The sequence below is a fragment of the Haliotis asinina genome, chromosome 3 (assembly GCF_037392515.1).
Source record: "Haliotis asinina isolate JCU_RB_2024 chromosome 3, JCU_Hal_asi_v2, whole genome shotgun sequence".
Classification (NCBI taxonomy): Eukaryota; Metazoa; Mollusca; class Gastropoda; order Lepetellida; family Haliotidae; genus Haliotis; species Haliotis asinina.
The window spans coordinates 41,674,836-41,698,159 of NC_090282.1; the positions used below are offsets into that span (position 1 = coordinate 41,674,836).

Below are 23,324 nucleotides of genomic sequence, written 5' to 3' on the forward strand. Positions count from 1 at the left end.
GCAGAAAATAGAAAACAGGAAGAATTGAAAAGGATGGAAATACAGTTTGAGATGGAGAAGGAAAGGGAAAGAGACAGAAAGGAAATAGAATTTAAAAAAAAATGCAAATTGACAAAGAAATTGCTTTGAAAAAAATTGAAAACCCTTCTCAGACCTCAGATTCTTCCTCATTTGATATTGCAAGGCATGCTGGCTTGTACCCCCTTTTAATGAGAAAGAAGTTGACAAATATTTTCTACATTTTGAGAAAGTTGCTGAAAATCTCAAGTGGCCTAGAAAGTCATGGACTATGCAAACTGTTTTGAAGGGTAAAACTCAGGATGCTTATCCAGCTTTGTCAGTGCAGCAAAACTCAGATTATGATCTTGTGAAGAGTACACTTTTGAAAGCATGAGTTAGTGCCTGAGGCCTATCGTCAGAAATTCAGAAATGTTCACAAAAGGGACAATGAGACTTTTGTAGAGTTTGCTAGAGAAAAAGAAACATTGTTTGATAGGTGGTGTGGGTCTAAGGAGGTCACAGATTTTGATGGTTTGAGACAGTTAGTGTTGATGTACGATTTCAAGCAGAGTGTTCATGCTGACCTTAAGACTTATTTGGATGAACAAAAGGTTGATGACTTACATAAGGCAGCAATGTTAGTGCAGGTGCTGTCCTGATTCAAGAGGATGATTCAGGGATTGAACATCCAGTTTGTTATTTTTCAAAGAAATTTGACAAGCACCAAAGAAATTATTATACCATTGAGAAAGAGACATTAGGTCTTTTGTTGGCTTTACAGCATTTTGAAGTGTACCTTGGTACCACCACTTTGCCAACTGAAGTTTTTACTGATCACAATCCCTTGACTTTTCTTCACAAAATGAAGAACAAGAATCAGAGACTTATGAGGTAGAGTTTGACCTTGCAAGGGTTCAATCTTGTGATCAAACACATTAAAGGCAAAGACAATGTTTGTGCTGATGCACTTTCCAGGGTATAAATGTGTAACGTAATTGCCTTAAGCGGCATTCTTTTATTTATGTCCCAAGCGACATTCCATTTATTATGTTGTAAGCGGCTAACCGGAAATAAACAGACATGTGCTCCCGCCCGCCATAGTTGGTTATCTTACATGGTGTCAGAAGCGGTTAATCGGAAAAATACCCAATGAAAAGCTGTCAGACATTTGACATCGTTACAAACAAAGATTACAGGAATTCATTGTGTATCGGTAATTGACTTTGCAATCCACAACACTTCAGAAATACTTGTTTTGAACATTTTCAAGTACGAGTCGGTAAAACGTCAAACATGGCGTCTAGTATGCATTTTGATCACAATACACTCGATTGGAATGCTCCAGATCTTTTCGAGGAATTTCAGAGATTCAAACAATATGTGACTTTTATTTTTACAGGCCCACTGTCAAAAGCAAACGATAAAGATCGTTCGGGCTGGCTAGGTATGTGGATCGGCCGACAGGGCCGTGAAGTGTATAAAACTTTAAGATGGGAAGAAGGGGAGGAAGACAACCCAAACGTAATCATGAACAAGTTAGAAACGTATGTCAGACCAAGGAAAAACAAGAGAATTGCAAGATTCAAGCTGAGAGAAAGGAAACAAAAAGTCGGTGAGAATTTTGACAATTTTGTGAAGGACCTTAAGTTAATTCTCATGGACTGTGATTATGGAAATCCAGATGACATCTTAATTGACAGTATTATTGCAGGAGTTTCTCATTCCAAAATTCAAGAACGTCTGTTAGACCAGGGTCAAGATTTGACACTTGCAAAAGCCCTAGACATTGGTAGGCAATTTGAAGTATCTCAAATGCACCTCACTATGATTAGAGGAGAAGATCAGAAAGTTTCGTCTCTTAAAGACACAAGACACAAGCCACACAAACGTAACAGTAGAAAATCCGAGAGGAAACAGCATCAAGATCCAAACAAGAACTCTAAAACAAACAGTGATCAAGGGACCTGTGGCAAGTGTGGTCTAGAAATAAGCAAAGCACACACTGATGGGAAGTGTCCAGCCAAAAACACTATATGCAACTACTGTAAAAAGCCAAACCATTGGATCCAGGTGTGCACAAAGAGAAAACGCAAACAAGTTCACACTTTACAAGAAGCTCAATCAGATGATGACAACGAGTTCGACAGCGAATCTGAGGACGACCTTCTGCAAATTCATTCTCTTCAGCATAAGCAAGAAAAAGACAGTGATGACAAGTGGATTGAAACAGTACAAATCAGCGACAAACCAGCAACAGTTCGTATTGACATGGGTGCCAAGTGTAATATCATTGTGAAAACATGTTTTGACAAACTCAATATCCAGTGTGAATTAGCCAAGTCATCAAGAGTCCTCCGGTCCTATTCTAACCACAAGATATATCCAGAAGGAGCTGTTCAGCTACCTGTGAAGTACGAAGGTAAAACTATACCCGTCACTTTCCTCATCATTGATATTGACCAAGAAAACGTGATCAGTGGAGACACGTCTGAAAAGCTAGGACTCATAGCTCGAGTGAATCTGACAAGTGACAGCTCAGAATCCGTTAAACAATTTGCGGATTTCCCGGAACTCGTGAAAACAACAGGGACCCTCCCAGGAGAGTACTGTATATAGCTTGATCCAGACGCAAGGGGAGTTGTTCACCCTCCTCGTAGACAACCAGCAGCCCTGAAACCAAAGATCGTGGAAAAACTCCATGAGATGGAAGAAAATGGCTACATCGTCAAGGTTGAAGAACCCACAGAGTGGGTCAGTTCCATGGTAGTCTCCATCAGAAAGGACAAAATCAGAATATGCATCGACCCAAAGGACTTGAATAAAGCCATCTTGAGAGAGCATCATCCCCTTAAGACCATAGAAGAGGTCGTAGCTAATATTCCTGGGACCAAGGTATTCTCAACTCTTGACGCCAAATCAGGGTTTCTACAGATCAAGCTCGACAAGAAGTCATCATACCTAACAACATTCAATATTCCCATCGGAAGGTATCGTTGGCTCAGACTACCGTTTGGTATCAAGTCCGCTCCCGAGATTTATCAACAGATTATGGATCAGATGCTTGAAGGCATCAATGGTGCAGCTGCTATTATGGATGATATCCTCATCGCAGGAGTCGACACAGCTCAGCATGATGAAATTCTGAAACAAGTTGTAGAGCGAGCAACCAGATACAATCTCAAGCTAAACTTTGACAAGTGCTCTATCCGGAAATCGGAAGTCCACTACGTCGGACACATTGTGTCTGCTGAGGGCTTGAGACGAGACCCAGCAAAAGTACAGTCGATTACTGAAATGCCTGCACCCGAGGACAAAGAAGGAGTCCGAAGACTACTAGGACTTGTCCAGTACCTAGCAAAGTTCCTTCCAGATCTCAGCAAAGTTGATGCGCCTCTACGAATCCTACTGAAATCAGATGTCATGTTTCACTGGGACCATGAACAGCAAGACAGCTTTGACAAGCTGAAGAAGATGTGCAGCTCACCACCAGTACTCGCTCTCTTCGATGTCAACCAACCTGTTGAAATCCAGTGTGACGCATCACAGTCAGGCTTGGGAGCAGTCCTGATTCAGAATTCCAGACCAGTTGCATTCACCTCAAGGTCACTTACAGAGACAGAAAAGCGCTACGCGCAAATTGAAAAAGAGATGTTGTCAATTGTGTACGCAGCCAGCAAGTTTCATTGCTACATCTTTGGGAAAGAGACTGTTGTGTATAATGACCACAAGCCCCTAGAGATCATTTGCAAGAAACCAATCCTCTCTGCACCCATGAGACTGCAGCGGATGTTGTTAAAGCTACAATCCTATGATCTTGGAGTGAATTACAGGAAAGGCTCTGACATGCAGGCAGCTGATGCTTTGTCTAGAGCATATTTGAACACAGCTCACACTAGCTCTGAAGTCTTGGATTCGGACAGAGTCCACATGTTGGATATCACTCCAGACAGATATGAAGAAATCAGAGACCTCACACTTAAAGAGCTCAAGTATGTGACAGAAGTTGTCCTAAATGGATGGCCAGACGACAGAAGAAACGTCCCAATTGAAGCCCGTCCATACTGGGATTCACGTGACCAACTCTCAGTAGCAGATGGCATCATTTACAAGGGCTTGCGCATTGTCATACCACCTACTCTTCGCAGACACATGATCAACATCATCCATGAGTCCCATCTGGGAATGGTGAAGAGCAAACAGAGAGCTTGTGAAGTGATGTATTGGCCATGTATGAACGACGAGATAGAACAAGCCATCAGAGACTGTGACAAGTGTGCTGAATACTCAAGGAGACAACAAAGTGAGCCCCTCCAACCTACTCCACCACCAGACTTACCTTAACAGATGGTTGGGAGTGATCTATTCGACTTCCAGGGCCAAAAATACCTGGTCCTCGTCAACTATTATTCCAAGTACATCGATGCCATAGAGGTTAAGTCTCTTACTGCATCATCCACCATTGAAGCTATGAAATCGGTGTTCACCATCCACGGAATACCGAGCAAACTGAGAACAAACAACGGTCCACAGTTTGATTGTGCAGAGTTCAGCAACTTCTGTAAGTCCTATGGTATTCTACATGAAACGTCAAGTCCACACTTCCAAAGTTCCAACGGGGAAGCTGAAAGGGCAGTCCAAACAGTCAAAAATATGTGGAGGAAGAGCGAAGACAAGTACCTGGCACTCCTCGACTACAGGACAACCCCTCTGGAAGGAATCAACCTGTCTCCGGCCCAGCTACTAATGAGCAGGCGTCCTCCAAACACACTTCCTGCAGCACGTGAGATACTCATTCCTCAACCTTACAACAGGCAAGAGACCAAACGCCACTTGACTCTTAAGAAGCAAAAGCAAAAGTTCTACCACGATGCTAAGAAGAGTGCTAAACCCCTCCCAGAGCTTCAGCCAGGAGACCAAGTTAGACTCGCTCCAGTTGACACTGGAAAGTCATGGAAGCCCGGAGTAATCCAGAGTCACCACTCCAAACCCAGATCGTATCACGTCACCACTGATGTCGGGACTTACAGGCGGAACCGCAAGTTTCTCAGGAAAGTCACAATTCCAGCAAACACGAGCAGTCAGCCCAGCCGACAACTTGGAGAAATGCAGTTCACCCCAAACATCACACCACCACCGCCGTTCGCCGAACCATACTCTGTGCAACATGGCGCACTACCTTCACCTCGCAGAGATGTCAGCAGCCCAGTCACCACCACCCTGGCAGTCAATCCGACTGTCACCACCAGATCAGGCAGACGTGTAGCACCACCCAGCAGGCTCGATCTGTGAATGACTCTTAAAGTGCTAGGGTCATACATTAAGTTCAACGTTAACAGTAGTTAGGTTTCTTCTGAAAGACTTTAATTTGTTTCGCAGTGCCAAAGTAATGCATGTGCCAAATTTAGTTTGTCTATGCGTTTTATATAGCTATCATCATCGGGAACTCTGTGCTCTGAAAAAAAAAAAAGAAAAAAAAAAAAGACTTTTGCCGTATACGTAACTTTCAGTGACATTTCACATTTACGCTACCAGTGCTATAATCTTATCCCTCATTCATGGACTCTTAATCTTAAGGAGGGAGATGTAACGTAATTGCCTTAAGCGGCATTCTTTTATTTATGTCCCATGCGACATTCCATTTATTATGTTGTAAGCGGCTAACCGGAAATAAACAGGCGTGCTCCCGCCCGCCATAGTTGGTTATCTTACAAGAACTAATAAGGATGGCATTGCAAATTGGCGGTGCAGAACACCTGGTTGTTCAGCAACTATCTTTGCTTGGAGTATTTCCGAAGTACATGGATTGATGGACAGTTTCCTATTGTAATTTAGAACCATTTCCAAAGTGAGCAGCCCAGGACACACAACAGCAGTGAAGGTTACAATAGTCGTTTTGGAAGGAGAGAAGCATAGTCATATTTGAACATTTTTGAGTTGTTCTTGCTTTTTAGGAATGAACAGTCTAATAAGGAAGTTTATCTTTTGCAGTTGTCAGGTGGACATCAGCCTTCAAAACGCAGAAGACTAGAATCAACTGATGCCATGTTGTACCAATTGGGACTAGAGATCATGATGTGCGAGAGGAGCATTGTCTCATATGTTTCAGCTTGTGGTGCCATTGTTGGCCACGTTACTTCTTGATGTTGACAATTTCAATGATCATGTCATGTTCACTTACGTGACTAATGTGATTGATGACCTATGTTCACATGTAACATGAATTTCAAACTGTTCATGCTATTGTTCGTTCTCTTTGTTCAGTAGTTCTCTATGCTGTAATAGAGTCATGGTCTATAGTAGGAAGCCTTATAAGGAAGTGGTCCATAGTGGGAGCTCAGAGCAGAATCAATTAAAAAGGTGTGAAAACATACGGCCATAGTGAGACGGGCCATAGTAAAAGGGAAATAATCTAAAAGAAAAGGCTTATTGCTGACTTGTCGACTTCACATAATGATGACTGTTACGATGTTAGATCTGAATAATGAATGCTCCCTCGATACAAGGATTCAATGAATGCTCCCGGCATCCCAGCATGCCTTGTTCTATATCAAGATGGCGACAATATTAAAAGTTGAAACTCACCTGCTAGTTTTTATTTAAAGTATACCAGACGAAGCATGGTGTCAGAAGTGACCAAATGTGGTCGGCAGTGAGTAATAGAATACAAATGAACTATTGACAAGTCAGCGAGCGCCATATTACCGTGATAACGATGGCAGATGAAGATCACGGTGAAGAGGAGCAGGGAGCACATGGCGAAGCACATGGCCATGTGGGGAGACGCATGACCGTGCCCCTACCTGCAAAACTGGAGCTAAAAGGTAACCCGGCTACAAACTGGAGAAAGTTTCGTAGGTTGTGGAACAACTACGTAATTGTAACACGTTTAAACAATGAAGATAATCAGTTCCAAACCGCTACCCTGTTGACTTGCATAGGAAGTGACGCCCTTGACATTTATGATGGCCTAGCATTTGAAGATGAAGATGAAAGAAATGATATTGAGGCAGTACTACAGAGGTTTGAGGAATTTTGTCTAGGAGAGGTAAATGAAACCTATGAATCATATGTCTTTCATAAGAGATATCAGCAAGCAAATGAAAACATTGATGTATACCTCGCACATTTGAGAAAATTGATCAGATCCTGCAACTATGGGAACATGGAGGCAAGGTTATTGAAGGACCAAATTGTTGTTGGTGTCAAAGATGAGTCTCTTAGAAGCAAGCTTCTGGAAGTTAGAAATCTAACGCTACCAAATTGCATAGATATCTGTAGAGCCTATGAATCCAGCCAATATCAGACAAAAGCCATGACAGGAAATGTTCAAGATGATATTCATGCGTTCTCAAGAAAGAAAGAAAGAAAGTTCAAGAAACCCATGAAGAATGAAAGCCACAGACATGAGAGATATGACAAGAAAGGAAAGAAAAACAGAGTAAATCAGAGAGTCTGCAAATACTGTGGAACAGATTGCCCACCAAGAAATTGTCCAGCGTATGGGAAAACTTGCAGTGTATGCAAATACAGAAATCACTTCAGTTCGATGTGCAAGTTCAGAAAATCTCAAGTTCATTCAGTAGAAGATGAATATGCTAGCGATGAAGAAAATGAAGATGGGAATGACTATGTCCTAGCAATGAACACTGACAGAGATTATGAGAAAGTCATATGTGCAAACATGTACATTGAAGGACACATGACAAATTTACAGCTGGACAGTGGTGCGACAACTAATGTAATGTCAAGTAGAGATTATGTTGCCATTACAAGAGACACAGAATTCAAGGAAACAGAGAAGACACAGAGAAGTCTTGTAATGTACAACAAAACAGAAATGTAGACCCTGGGACAGAAGATTTTCACTGTGACAAACCCAATGAATGATGAGAGTTACAAGGTGAGATTTATAATTGTTGATGAGGACTGTAAGTCAATTCTAGGATCCAGAGCAGTACAACACATGCGTTTGATGACAGTGAACAGAGAGAACATAGCCAAAGTGGATGAAAAGATTGATCAAGGAGAAGAGCTAATGAAGAAATATGGAGATGTCTTCAAAGGTGAAGGTCAGCTTGAAGGTGAACTGCACTTAGTGACAGATAACTCGGTGAATCCTGTCAAGTTACCATGCAGGAAATGGCCTCTCACAGTGAAGACCAAGGTGAAAGATGAACTGGATAGGCTAATGAAACTAGGTATCATCACACCAGTTGACACTCCAACAGACTGGATAAGCAGTTTAGCTGTAGCGATGAAGCCCTCAGGAGCTGTACGACTGTGTATCGACCCGAAACCATTGAACAAAGCACTCAAAAGAAATGAGTACCCGATACCAACCATTGATGATATCCTACTTGAGCTACAGGGAGCCTACTACTTCACACACCTTGACGCCAAGAACGGATTTTGGCATGTCTGCCTAGGTCAAGACAGTAGTTACCTTACTACGTTTGAGACGCCGTTCGGGAAGTACAGATGGCTAAGGATGCCGCTTGGAATATCTCCGGCGCCAGAAGAATTTCAAAGAAGAATGGACAATGCACTGAAAGGACTGAACAGTGTATTTGCAGCGCATGACGATCTGCTTGTATGGGGCAAAGGCAAGACACCCGAAGATGCTTCCATAGACCATGACAAGAACCTCGAACAACTACTTCAACGTTGTAGAGAAACAGGATTGAAGCTAAACAGAGAGAAGGTTGAGTTGAAACAGACCCAGGTCAACTACTTAGGTCACGTGATATCCAAGGAAGGCTTGAGAGCTGACCCAAGTAAACTCGACGCCATTGAGAAGATGCCATCGCCAGAAGACAAGAGTGGAGTACAGCGTCTGATGGGTATGGTTGGTTACCTACAGAAGTTTGCTCCCAATCTCTCCGAGGTACATGCGCCAGTGCGGGAGTTGGTGAAGAAAGATATCAACTTTCGATGGGATGAACAGGTACATGGACAAGCCTTTAGTGATATCAAGAAGATCCTGTCAAGTCCGCCAGTCCTTAGGTACTTCGACACAGAGTGCCAGACCATGACACTTCAATGTGACGCGTCTGAAAGTGGACTCGGAGCGTGCTTGCTTCAGGATGGCCAGCCAGTACAGTATGCCTCACGAGCATTAACCAGTACAGAGAAGGGTTACGCCCAAATTGAGAAAGAGATGTTAGCGATGGTGTTCGGACTAGAAAAGTTCGAGAGATATGTCTACGGAAGAAAAGTTCTTGTAGAAACTGATCACCAACCACTAGTGACAATACACAAGAAGAGCCTATTATCAGCGCCAAAACGTCTACAGAGGATGCTTCTCCGAACACAGAAATATGAGTACGAAGTTGTGTACAAGAAAGGCAAGGAGATGTACTTAGCCGACACACTCAGTAGAGCCTTCGTCTCAAGACCGGAGAAGGATGTTGAAAAGGAAGAGATCTTCTTAACATCGCTTGAAGAAGAATTGCAGAGCATAGACATGACAGAGAACATTGCGGTTTCAAGCGAAAGACTCCAAGAGCTACAAACAGCTACAAAGTTGGACGAAGACCTATGCCAGCTCATGAAAATAATTCAGCAAGGATGGCCTGAAGACCTAGAGAGAGTTCCAAGGAATTTGAAACCATATGCAAATTTCCGAGAAGAATTGTCTGTACAAAATGGACTTGTCTTCAAAGTTGACAGAATTGTGGTGCCCTCAGCTGCACGACACATCATTATGGAGAGACTGCACATGAGTCACACTGGTATACAGGGATGTGTGAGACGAGCACGTGAGACAGTGTATTGGCCCAAAATGTACAGTGACATTGAAGACTATGTATCCAAGTGTAGTGTGTGCAACACCATACAGTCTAACCAGGGCAAGGAACCAATGATAAGTCACCAGATCCCGGAGCTGCCATGGCAATATATTGCCTGTGACTTGTTCGAATGCGACAAAAGGGACTACCTCATTACCGTCGATTTCTACTCCGACTTCTTCGAAATCGATAGACTGGAAGGTAAAGCTGGAAACGAAGTTATCACCAAACTCAAGGCCCATTTCGCACGTCATGGAGCCCCACAGGTAGTTATTACTGAAAACGGACCGCCATTCAACTCGCATAGTTTCTCAGACTTTGCTTCAGTATATGGATTTGAACACAATACCAGCTCACCAGGATATGCTCAATCCAATGGCAAAGCTGAAAGTGCCGTGAAGATTGCAAAGACAATGCTACAGAAATCACATGAAGCCAAGTCGGATCCATTTCTAGCTCTCCTCGAGGTACGAAATATCCCAAATGAGAAGATGGGTTCATCACCAGTACAGCGTCTATTCGGTAGACGAACCAGAAGTCAGTTACCAGTGTCCAAACAGCTCTTGAAACCAGAGATACAGCCTAATGTTAAACAGAGACTCATTGAGAAGTAAGCTGTACAGATGTCTTACTACAACAAGAGCACCAGAGAACTACCGTCACTCCACAAGGGTGATATAGTCAGATTCCAGCCTCCAGGTCACAGTAGATGGATAAAAGCCAGAGTTGAAAACCAGGTAGATGTTCGATCCTACAGTGTTCGCACAGAAGATGGTCGACAGTATCGTCGAAATCGAAGACACCTTCGAACATCAAAAGAACACTTTGCAGAAACGGGTATGTGGAAGAGATATCCGGTACCAGATTCAACGCCTAGTCAACGTATGCAGCCACCACGTTTGAACCTGAGACCAGCAGGTTTGAACCCCAGACCAGCGCCAGCAGCAGTCAGCAGAAGACAGCCTGTTAAGCCACCAGCAGCAGACAGGTTGATGGATGTCAATCCTCCTCAGCGCTCCCCAGCGAAGCAGCCACAACCGATGCCGACTACACCACAACGAGGTCGACAACCCACTCAGCAGCCGCCGCCGCCGCCGCCGCCGCCGATGTCTCCACCTAAGACTGACGTTCCTGTTAGTCCACAGAGGACACTACGAGGCAGAGCAGTGAGAAGACCTACCTACCTCAGTGACTACATATCATAAAGAGACTGTGTAGAGTTAGGATAGTGTGAGCAATGAACAAATAGTTTGTGATGGACACACCTGATTTCAGTATTAGTGCAGGAAGCACAATCTTCAGTATTAATTTGAAGTTAAAGTTTTAAAGTAATTCTTTTGAATTATATTATAAAGATAAACAGTTTCAACGGACTGATGCTCAAACAACGAGAGACTGTCATCTTATTTCAGAGTATAGTTAAAAGCGTAACTGTTAAAAGAAATAAGATTTTCATAAGAGCTGAATTTTCATGAACTTTGAATTTAATCAGCTTATCGCTTTTCCTTAAAGAAAGAGGGATGTTACGATGTTAGATCTGAATAATGAATGCTCCCTCGATACAAGGATTCAACGAATGCTCCCGGCATCCCAGCATGCCTTGTTCTATATCAAGATGGCGACAATATTAAACGTTGAAACTCACCTGCTAGTTTTTATTTAAAGTATACCAGACGAAGCACCGTGGTTGGCTGTTGACACTGCGTATGGTACTGCATCCAACAATATATCAGAAACTCATACTCAGTTTGCTTCAAATTTGCAGAGAAAACTTTCAATTGCCTTTGATCTTGCTAGGAGAAATATTGAGAAAGCTCAGGAAAAACAATGAACTGCTTATGATCTCAAAGCATGTGGAGCTACTGTTAAAGTTGGTGATATAGTTCTTGTTCACAGTGTTGGTGTGCGTGGTATGAACAAGTTTGCCAATCATTGGGAAGAAGATTTCTATGTTGTAGAGGCTCCGCCCAATTCAAGTTTACCAGTGTTTCAGGTTTGTAAGCAGGGCTCACAAATAAGGAAAGATCTTCCCTGGTGGTCCTTCATAGTTGCGCACATGTTTATTGTTTCTCAGTGGGTACCTGCTCCTTACTGAGAGACCTTCTCTTTATACAGGTGTGTCAATCTTCTTCAATAATTCATCTTAAATAGGTTAGGCATAAGTTAAATTCATTAAACAACAACATATATTAAACATTAAACATTTAAATTCATGAACTATTAATTATAATATATACAAACATTAATTTAATAAAACTATCTGATTATTTATTCTAATACAGGCTATTTAAATTATGAACCCGGCCATGGCCATGTGCTCATTTGGTTTTTCGGCCATGACAGTTATTCCATTTCACATTTACATGGTACAGTGACAGACTGTTTATGAATAAAAATGTCTGTGATATCATGAGATATGTAGTCAAGAGATTAGATATTAGATATGTATATACTGGCCATACTGTCCATATTGTCTTTCATGTTGTTAAATGTGATATTCTTTAGCATGAGTGGGTACCTGCTCTTTACTGAGAGACCTCTTTATACAGGTCCAGGTCCACACACGTATTCATCACCATTGAATAAATATTTTGAATTATTAGCGAGACTTGTACATTTTTTCACGGTGTCATCCAGTGACCCGATTGAACACCCTGGACCACGGTCTCATGTCTATGAAGAATGTTTTGCATTAGTTAAGAAGTTAAGGAACCCCTAAACATTCATGGTCTTATGCACCAAATGTAATGTTTATTGTCTAGTGGAGACAGGGGAAAAGAAATTTTGTTAAAACCCACATGTGCCATACTTGAGGTATTCTTAGCTTTTGACTGTAATCTGAGTGCTAATCATGAACAAATTTGCTTAATGTTCTTTATAAGTTGGTGCGATGCTAACAGTGAGCCTAAAGTTACGGGCCTCAGTCGGCTTCGGGGAAGAAGGCCTACTAAGTGGACTGCTCCACTTCAATCACACAAAGACAAGGGTAAGGGAAAAGGTAAAGCTGCTTCCTCTAACCTAAGTGGACTGCTCCACTTCAATCACACAAAGACAAGGGTAAGGGAAAAGGTAAAGTTGCTTCCTCTAACCTAAGTGGACTGCTCCACTTCAATCACACAAAGACAAGGGTAAGGGAAAAGGTAAAGCTGCTTCCTCTAACCTAAGTGGACTGCTCCACTTCAATCACACAAAGACAAGGGTAAGGGAAAAGGTAAAGCTGCTTCCTCTAACCTAAGTGGACAGCTCCACTCCAATCACACGAAGACAAGGGTAAGGGAAAAGATAAAGCTGCTTCCTCTAACAGCCTTTTCCATGAAAAAGGAAGCTGACCCTGGCTTCCCATTAAACATTCCTTGCCTATTACCCAATGTGGTTTTACTCCATTTATTTTCTGGTTACCAAAAAGGATGGAGGGTTCAGACCCATTCTCATTCTAAAGCAAAAATTTGTGTTCTGACAAGTTTTCAGAGTCCTTTCCAGTAACAGTTTTGATAAATGTTGCTACTGGAGAGACTTTTGACTCTGGATTCTGAGGCAACTGAGCATGTTATCCCAGTTTTTGTTTTGACCAACCAAAGGTCGCGGTCAGCCCAAATGGCATTGGCACCAACTGTGACCAAAGAACATGTCAATGAACCTTAAGTTGACAAAGAAGTTTGACTGTGTGGACAATCTCATGGAGATTCCCAATGATACAGACACCACCTTCAAGGGAAAGTGTATAGGCTCTACCAAGAGAGGAAACAGAAAAGACACTGAACAAATGGAAGTAAGCCATCAATGATAGCTTAGCAAAGGCCCCAAACATTAAAAAAAACCTTTAAACCATTGATGGCCCAATATAAGAGGTCAAGAAATACTAAACTCTTTGCAGTTCCTTGTGAGGAAATTTGGAACAAGGCAAGATCTGAAAAGAGAAGACACAAGGTGTGCTTCTGTAGACTGATATTCCCCTTGTGGAGGTTATGAACACTTTGATGAATGCAGTTACGTCAAAACAAGGTCTTGATTCAAAAGAGCTTTTGGACAAAACCACAGATTCCCTTTGCTTGCTTATGGGAGTTCACACAGATATGAAAGGAAAACGGTCCAGAAAACTACAAACCACACTTCAAAGGCCCATACAAGATGTTTTGTGCCAGTGGAATACCTCCCACAACAAAGCTCTTTGAGGATGAGCTTTCAAAAGACATTAAAGACAAAAGTGAATCAAAAGAATTAAGCTGAAGGTTACATGGTAGCAAGGCAGCACACAAAGGAGGGTTTCAGCGGCAGTTTAGAGTGTTTTTTTGTATGGAGTGAGTGGGTCTGCTTTTACATTGTATTTAGCAAAATTTCAGCAATGTCACATTAGGGGACACCAAAAATGTGCTTCACACATTGTACCAGTGCGAGGAATCAAACCCTGGTCTTTGGCATGACAAGCAACATTTGATAGTTTAACTGACATAAAGGACAAAATAATGGACACTGTTGAAAATCTTCCAAGTGAAACTACTGTGTACACCAGTGTTACCATCAGAGATGTAACTTATAAACATGGAAGTGTTCTCTTGTTGAAGTATGCTGAGTTTGAAGAACCTCGGTTTGCACAAATCAAGAGGATATATGTTGTGCATCAAGCAAAATTTCTGGAGCATGCAGTATTGGAAATAAATGAATTCAAGTCACACCTGTAGTTTGAATGCATCTTTGGATATGGTGGACTCAAAGTACACATGGCTGCAGTCAATGTACAGCATGGAAGGAAAACTAATGGTTGCTCTCCACAATGTAGATTTTGCATGGTGTTTATACACTTTCAAGGTCTGTTCACTATGAGCAACACTTCTGCTTGTGTAATGTTTAATTTGTTTGAATTGTCAAGTGACAAAATGACTAGTTATGAAAGTTTTCCTCAGAATAGAGGTAGACGGATTCAGCTTGTTAGAACTGAATGAGTCTCATGTATTTCTAATGTTGCCAGGGAAGATTGGACCTGCCAGAAAACTGACTGCCTTACTATCCAGACCTGATGGTAAGCTATAAGAGCAGGATCCAAAACATGCTAAAGCAAGCAGATTGGACCTGCCAGAAAACTGACTGCTTTACTATCCAGACCTGATGATAAGCTATAAGAGCAGGATCCAAAACATGCTAAAGCAAGCAGATTGGACCTGCCAGAAAACTGACTGCTTTACTATCCAGACCTGATGGTAAGCTAAAAGAGCAGGATCCAAAACATGCTAAAGCAAGTAGATTGGACCTGCCAGAAAACTGACTGCTTTACTATCCAGACCTGATGGTAAGGTAAAAGAGCAGGAGCCAAAACATGCTAAAGCAAGCAATTGTGGGCAAGGTGAAACAGTACAAAAATCTTTGGCCGAGAATGAATCTACTCTGACTGAACATAACAAAAGTGAACCTCCTGTAAGTGCAAGTGAAACAGAGGTAATTCAAATCGGACAGTTTTTTATAACTAAAAGATACATTTAATATGTGGTTGTGAAAACAGACTAAACAATAAGAGTTAAAGACATGTTAAAAATGAAAATGATAAATGTTCTTTTTTCTTGAATAAAATTATTAGGCATTATCTCTCACGCACACGCACACGCACGCACGCACGCACGCACGCACGCACGCACGCACGCACGCACGCACGCACGCACGCACACACACACATGAAACTTCTTACAGTTCTTGGTTTTACTCTGCACTGTATTTATATACTTACAATGTGTTATCAACTGAAACCTGCTTAAATTTATCATGCGTTGGGAAAAAAAAATTGTCAGGTATCAGTATTGCTTTTCAGGGGATTAGTAATGGACTTGTCAAAAGAAACACAAACTGTCCAACCGGCCCAAAACAGCTTGACTGTATGATCCTCCTCAACATGCTCCGTGTCCAGTCTAAGTAAACTTATCCTCAGTACTTTTCGTTTCTTAGACTAGCTCAGTGTCAAACTCTAAGACTTCAGTTGAACATCTTCATCCTACTTACTCAAGGACAATTCAGTCTTTGCGAGACAATAGCAGAATTATGGAGGAGTGATACAAGTTTATTGAGGGAACTGAATTTCACGTCCTTTCTCTGAGAGGTTTGATCAACAAGGATTATACATCGACTTGGGATGATATATATGTACAAAATATCTCTGTTCATCATTTACAACTGACAAAATGCCATGGGCATGTACATCTACTCTGTCTGCAATATTTATTTATTGGATATACTGGAACACAATTATAAGCCCAGCACTTGTAACAGAGATATAAGTATATGATACAGATTTATTTCTCTCTCTTTTACCCATACGCACGCACACACGCATGCACACGCACACACACACACACGAGGAGTGAAAGGATAAGTAATGAAACTGGTGGAAAAAGGAAAAAGGGGCCAATATTGATGGTAACATGTGCAACTTGCTTTCAGAAAATGCTAGTTGTGCTTATGAAGAATGTTTTGCATCAGTTAAGAAGCTAAGGAAGCCCTAAACATTCATGGTCTTATGCACCAAATGTAATGTTTATTGTCTACTGAAGACAAGGGAAAAGAAATTTTGTTAAAACCCACATGTGCCATACCTGAGGTATTCTTAGCTTTGAGTGTAATCTGAGTGCTAATCATGAACAAATTTACATAATGGTCTTCATAGGTTGGTGCGATACTAACAATGAGCCTAACTTCCTCTTATATAGAGTACCAAATTCTTTCATGACACAGGTATTTGTTGTTGACAGATGTCATAGAAATGGATGTTGAGAAGGCAAAAAAGACCCTGAAATGAGAATTAAAGATACTAAGGAGCAGTCCAGACAAAGCTCTCATTATGAAAGCTTGAAAGCAACATTTAAAGAAATGCACCACTTCACAGACAATGTAGAAGAGGATGGAAATATCCAAGTTATGGTGAAGGCTCATCCTTTGCTTAAAATTGAAGACTGTAAGGTTACAGATTTTTCTAACGATATGCAAGTTGATCAATCTTTTATTGAAATAGCTTTGTTTTAAGGTATATATTATAAGGTAGGGACTGACTGTGGTAATGATATTATTTGATTTAGCAAATTCTCAACATTCTTGTTTCAGTGTTTGCCTGAGGCATAAGAATTTATGAATCCCTAGTGTCCTGAGTGGTAGTCAACTTTAATCAGTGTTTGCCATGGCATAAAAAGGAGTGTAATGAATGCCTGTATTAACATTGATTCATTTTATCCATCCACAAGCGGATACATGTATTTACATACTACATCTAAAAATAGAACCAATCCGGAAACAGAAATAATGTAACAATGGTAGCTGGGTGTGTGGAATAAAAAGAGGGCGACAAAACTTTCAGTTTGTTTTGCATGTTCCATACATCGGCGTAATCAATGATGTTCAAGGCTTCCCCTGATCCCATACTACTCATGCAAAGTACTTCAATAGGAGTCATCTGATGATGATGATGACACTGTGGACATGTTTTTAGGAGTCAAGTACACCGTTTTTTTTCCATCATGGGAAACACTGTTATTCATCATCCTCAAGGGGGTCTTTCAAGTCCAAAACGATCATGAATTCTGTTACTCGAGTTGTTTGCTTTGATGACCACACTTTTGTTTATTTATAGGTTATCAGAGACATTCTTCTTCTCACGTCAACCTGGACTTCAAAAGGAGCACCAATAGACCAGTTCACAAAATTCCTGAATAGTATGGACAAACTCAGACATGTCTGAGGTGATGATATGTAAGTGACGATATGTATGTTCCAAAATCGACACTTTTTATTGTTAAAAAGTACTGTAATCTTCTGTAGATTGAAGGGGATCCTCATGATCCACTGGACACAGATGAAGCTGTAAAAAAAGCAAGAAGCCTTGGCCCAGCACAATTTCCAAGGTTGATGTGAGTTGAAGATGAAAATATTTAAAGCTTTGAGGTTTGTTTTTTCTTTTCAAACTTCAATTAATGTACATTATGGATTTCAGAAATAAACAAATAGTAGCATCAAGAATGCTTGGTAAACATTCTATTGTTAATGCATACTTGTAAAGCAAAGAAAGCCTTATGTTTTATAGTCTACATTAGCGTTTGAACATTTTGTTTGAATAAATAATAATGTTTAGAAAAAGATTGGCTGCATTGATAAGGTGCTTCTAACCTTGTCTTTGCAGGTGAAGAATGCCTACCTCTTAACTAAGAGCAAAGAAGCCACAAGGTAAATTCTTGTCACTACTCGGGAAGATTGGCAGCTGCTTTGATGTAACTGATGGATTTCAGCTAAGAGTCAGCAGAGATATCAAACAGGCGGTCCTTTCACTTGTGATGTCCTACTATGTATGGGATCTTAGTTACCCCAAACACTTTCAGCTTTTTGGACTTTTGCAGTCTTTTGCTTTAAAGGACAGCACAGACTTTTGTAAGAGTTCAGCATATATCAGATTTGTTATGAATCTAGAGCAATATTCAGCATAATTGAAAAAGTCCTTTTTATGCCCATTGTATATGGCAGGAATATTTAATCACCCAGAACATACATACAGTAAAGTTCACTTATAACGTACACGCTTACAACAAATTGCCGGTTACAACGAACAAATTCAAAAGTCCTGACTGCTTTCCTATATATTGTTATGAATTAACTACCGTATACACCGAACACTGATAGTACGAATTATCTGTTACAACTAACAAATTGATAGGTCCCTCTGTGCTATTTCACGCGTTGTTTACAACGAACAGCTGATCCAAATCCACTCGCGTGTCATCTCAAATGTCACCAATTAGCTTGTGAAAACAAACAGGCTTCCTCACATGGGATCAAGGGGATGATAAAATAAACTTACCTGTGAACGTTTATCATTTATTTAATCTTGTTAATCTTGTTGACATTGTCAAGGCATAAATAGCGATCTGGGAAGTCTTTCTTTCAAGTCAGCAAGGAAGGCTTGTCACGGAAACATAAAGCTCAAGATCTCGACACAAAATACCAAACCATCCAAGCTGTAGATGCAGGCGGTAAATCCAAGACTGACATTGCAGCAGAATTTAAAATTCCCAAGTCCACATTAAGCACCATACTTAAAGACAAGGAGGCGATCATCACAAAGTTGCAGTCAGACGAAATATGGAAGCAGTCGGAAGAGAATTCAAGTTTCCAATTTTGAAGATGTTGAGAAAGCTCTGTTTGAATGGTTTAAGTCTGTGCGGAGTGAGAATATTCCACTAAGCGGCCCAATACTTCTTGCGAAAGCTGACGAGTTTAGTGTCAGACTTGGACATACAGATTTTAAGGCCGTCACAGAAGCACAAAATTACCGATTTTGTTAAAGATGCATAATAAAATACATGATCGACGATGAAATGAATGATCCATGACAACTATATGTTCGTTGGTTTTGTCTTATTTTATTTTCTGTGTGGACATGATCTTGTATGAAACCAGTGGCGTGGTGACGATTCTTGGTAATTTCCGAATATTCACAAACATTCCCGAATTGCTTAGAACGAACTTCGCTTACAACGAACTGAAAACAACAGTCCCTTTGAGTTTGTTATAAACGAATATTACTGTATGTATAAACCCTGTTTAAGGGTATCGTTTATCCACCCGGTATAGTGTCTAATTCAGGACAGCCATCTAGAATATTTCTAAAATATTTCTCAAAATATTTCTCAAATCCCCGAACTATGTAACCAAGCCATATGAGACTTCTTTGTTATTATTTAATCTACATTCTTAATTTTTATCACTACCACAACATACATTGTCTTGTCGGCTACCCCGTTCCTCTTTGTCACTTCCATTAATTACTGTGGCTGTGTCTGTCATGACATCAACTGTAGAAGGAAGTGCTATTGTTTCTCTGTCTGTCTCTAAAGAAGCATTGAAGTATTTTTGGGGGTGGTTCGGAAAATGTGTAGAATTTATCTGATCAAATATAGGGCCTTTTGATGAAGCAAACGGTACGTGGGATGTGCACTCTGAACGATTGACTGCGCATCTCGAGGCGAACGCAGTTGAAGAAGGTAAGCAAGTGAGTGCTTTCCTAGCAATTGTTGGAGGGAAAACTTATGGATTGCTTAGAAGTTTACTGTCTCCAGCAAGGCCTTCATCTAAGACATTACCGGAGTTAACCACTGTGTTAACTAGACATTTCTCACCCAAACCAGTCGTGATTTTACAGCGTCACAGATTTCGTAACAGAGTTCAAGGGCAAAACGAATTATTTCAGACTATCTAGGAGTGCTTAGAGAACTTACAGAACATTGTGATTTCAAACAAGGTCTCAATGACCTCAGCTTAGAGATCAGTTTGTGGGTGGTTTGTCAAACAACTCTATTCAAAAACATCTGTTATCAGAAGAAGGCCTCGACTTGGAAAAAGCTGTGAAAATTGCTGTTTCTATGGAAAGTGCCACCAAAGACATCCAGGAATTGAGTGTGAAAGTGCCAGCCCAAGTAAACAGATTGTCTAAAGGGGGAAATCATGGGAGAGAAGGCAGAAGGAAGCAATTCCCTAAATGCAAGTCGTGTGGGAAGACTAACCATGATTCCAAGGACGTGGTTGAAAAGTGTGGAGTGTTACAAATGTGGGAAGATAGGCCAATTTAAGTTGTTTGTAAAAATGAACAGAAATCACAGAAGAGTGGTTACCGCGGAAACAAAAACAAGGGTCAAGTTCATCACATGAAAGAAGTAAAAGAGACAAAGAAATGAAACTGTGAGTGATGAAAGTGAGTTACCTCTGTTCTTTATTAAAGATGACATGGAAGTGATTGACATACACACAGGAACCTGTTAGACCAAAAGGGACAATTAATGTTATGTGATAGCTATTTGTTAGTAGCGGGATGCAAGTATGACCTGATGTGGGGAGTTACCTCCCTTAGTATATAGCTGGTTAGACTGCAGTAAAGTATGTCATTGAATGCCTTTGAGTTCATCGACTGATTTGATCAAGTATGTAACACGAAACATGGTGGCAGTGGGGTCAAAAGACGTCAGATGTATATGAGAACTGTGTATTATCAACAGAACTTGTGAAACCTTAATATCTGTGCTAAGAACCCATTGTGAAGTGAAACCACGTGTTATTCTGAATCTAATAATATGGCGGACGGCGAGGCACAACAGAATGCTGGGGGGCCAGTAGGTCAAAACCCAGATGTATTTAAACCTGTCCCGGGTATAAGAACACCAGGCCCATTAATCTTTGGTGATAACAAGAAGAGAACTGGAAACTGTTCAAACAAAAATGGGGAAACTACAAGATTCTTGTACGACTAGACACTTTTGGCAGACAGTACCAAGTAGCCACATTGCAGAATGCTATGGGGGATGACGCACTTCAGATATATAACGGCTTTCATTTTGACACAAATGAGCAAAACAGAACAGTCAATGAAATCTTTGAGAAATTCCAGCAATATATTGTGGGAGATGTGAATGAAACCTATGAAAGATTCAAATTCAATAGTGCTACACAACAGGAGACTGAAACTTTTGAAGTGTGTGTGGAGGAAAGCCCAACAGTTCGGTCTCCAGGTAGATTACAGCCACAATCCTGAAATCACCCAGTTTGTTCGACATTGTGCAGTGCTGTCTTTGGTTCCATTAGCCAATGTAAGCATACATTTCAATATTCATTTATTTTCAACGTTTAGGTTATGTGAAAACTTTTACAAAAATTCTCTGATGTAAACTCGTGCCTAATGCGACATCATTCCAATTAATATGTAAATAATTAATACGTATTTTATTTGTTAGATCGACAATGTATGGCTGCAGAAACTGGCAGATATGCCCCAAGACCGAAGGTGTGACCAATTAGCTGCCTACGTTACCACCCAGTGGATTGAAGGAGACCAGACACCAGCAGTCTGGAACCACCACGACACCTAGGGGCCCCACACCAATAACCATCTCGAGGGGTGGCATGGTCGCCTTAAAAAGATTATTGCCAAGGCACACCCAAACATATTTGAATTGATCCGGTTCCTGATAGCAGAACAAAAAAAAGAATCAGATCCAGCTGGTCCAATATGCTGCTGGTCAACGCCTCCCTCCCAAGAAGAAGTACCAGGACGTCCAGAGATGACTCAGCGACTTGAAAGACAGAGGGGAGACATTGATGTCCTACACTACGCTGATGCTGCCTGGCACATTGTTAAACTTCAGTAATGTCCTTTTGAATTCCACATTTGTACATTGTCTGTTTTATTGCTAATAATGAAATGTCCATCAACAGATATCTTAGTTGGTTTCTTTTTTATACGATCAACCAAACACAGGGGATTAAATCGCTAAACACACACTGACCGTCTATTGTTTGGCATAATTGGCTACCAGTTGCATTCGCAGGAAGGAGACCTGCCGTTATCGTGGTTTGTTTTTATACGACTTGAGGGGTCGATGTCATGCGAATGAACCACTCCAACAGGTCATTGGTTCCCTCCCTCAGCAAGCAGTGTGTGTTCTGCTGTTTAATTTATGGACAGTTACATGCATAAAATCGGTGATTTACAATGTGATTAGGTTGTCTGACAAAAGATCCACTTGCAAAGTTTGAGATCGATTGGATCATTGGATGAAGAGTTATTTACAAAAACACGGGTCCACATGCATTTCATGCCATACTATAGGTACAACATAACCCCTGTAACAGTCACCATTTCCAGTGCATAGATTCAATCCTATTCACAGGTTTAGTGCCACTATGTCCCTCGACCTGTTACAGCTGACTGAATACATGGTCCAGTCTGGGAGTTGGCATAATGAGGTGGCCCAATCTGGGAGTTATGACACTAACTAATTAAGGAGAGCCAGTTAAGCTGGAGAAGCAATAACAAAATTAACTACTTTCACACTATCCATGCTTGTAAAATCATTTACTCCCGCTTCTGAAGAAGCAACAAGGATATTAAGTACTTTCCATGCTTATATAAACATTGACTGGTGCTATTGCTTCTGGAGCAGTAATGATGAGATTAACTATTTTCTGTGCTTTAACAAACATGTACTCCTGCCAGTGGATGAGATGTGGTACATTGTAAGGTTGTTTTAAGAAATTGAAACTGTAGTGTAATAAATAGAACCGACGATGGTGTTCAGTCAGTATGCAAAAAGGAGGTTAGAGGAGAGATCGTTCCAGGTAGCAAACAAGGACAAGACATCATAGGTGATGGATTTATGTATAACAAGAAAAGAACTGTAACGTAATTGCCTTAAGCGGCATTCTTTTATTTATGTCCCAAGCGACATTCCATTTATTATGTTGTAAGCGGCTAACTGGAAATAAACAGACATGTGCTCCCGCCCGCCATAGTTGGTTATCTTACATGGTGTCAGAAGCGGTTAATCGGAAAAATACCCAATGAAAAGCTGTCAGACATTTGACATCGTTACAAACAAAGATTACAGGAATTCATTGTGTATCGGTAATTGACTTTGCAATCCACAACACTTCAGAAATACTTGTTTTGAACATTTTCAAGTACGAGTCGGTAAAACGTCAAACATGGCGTCTAGTATGCATTTTGATCACCCTACACTCGATTGG

General features: G+C 40.9%; 1 protein-coding gene across 1 annotated transcript; it reads left to right on the plus strand.

Annotated features, from left to right (window-relative positions):
- The first annotated feature begins 6,712 nt into the window (after positions 1-6,712).
- Positions 6,713-7,843, plus strand: LOC137278891 (uncharacterized). Its single transcript, XM_067811391.1, has one exon. The coding sequence runs from the start codon at positions 6,713-6,715 to the stop codon at positions 7,841-7,843; it is 1,131 nt and encodes a 376-aa protein (XP_067667492.1).
- The last annotated feature ends 15,481 nt before the right edge of the window (positions 7,844-23,324 follow it).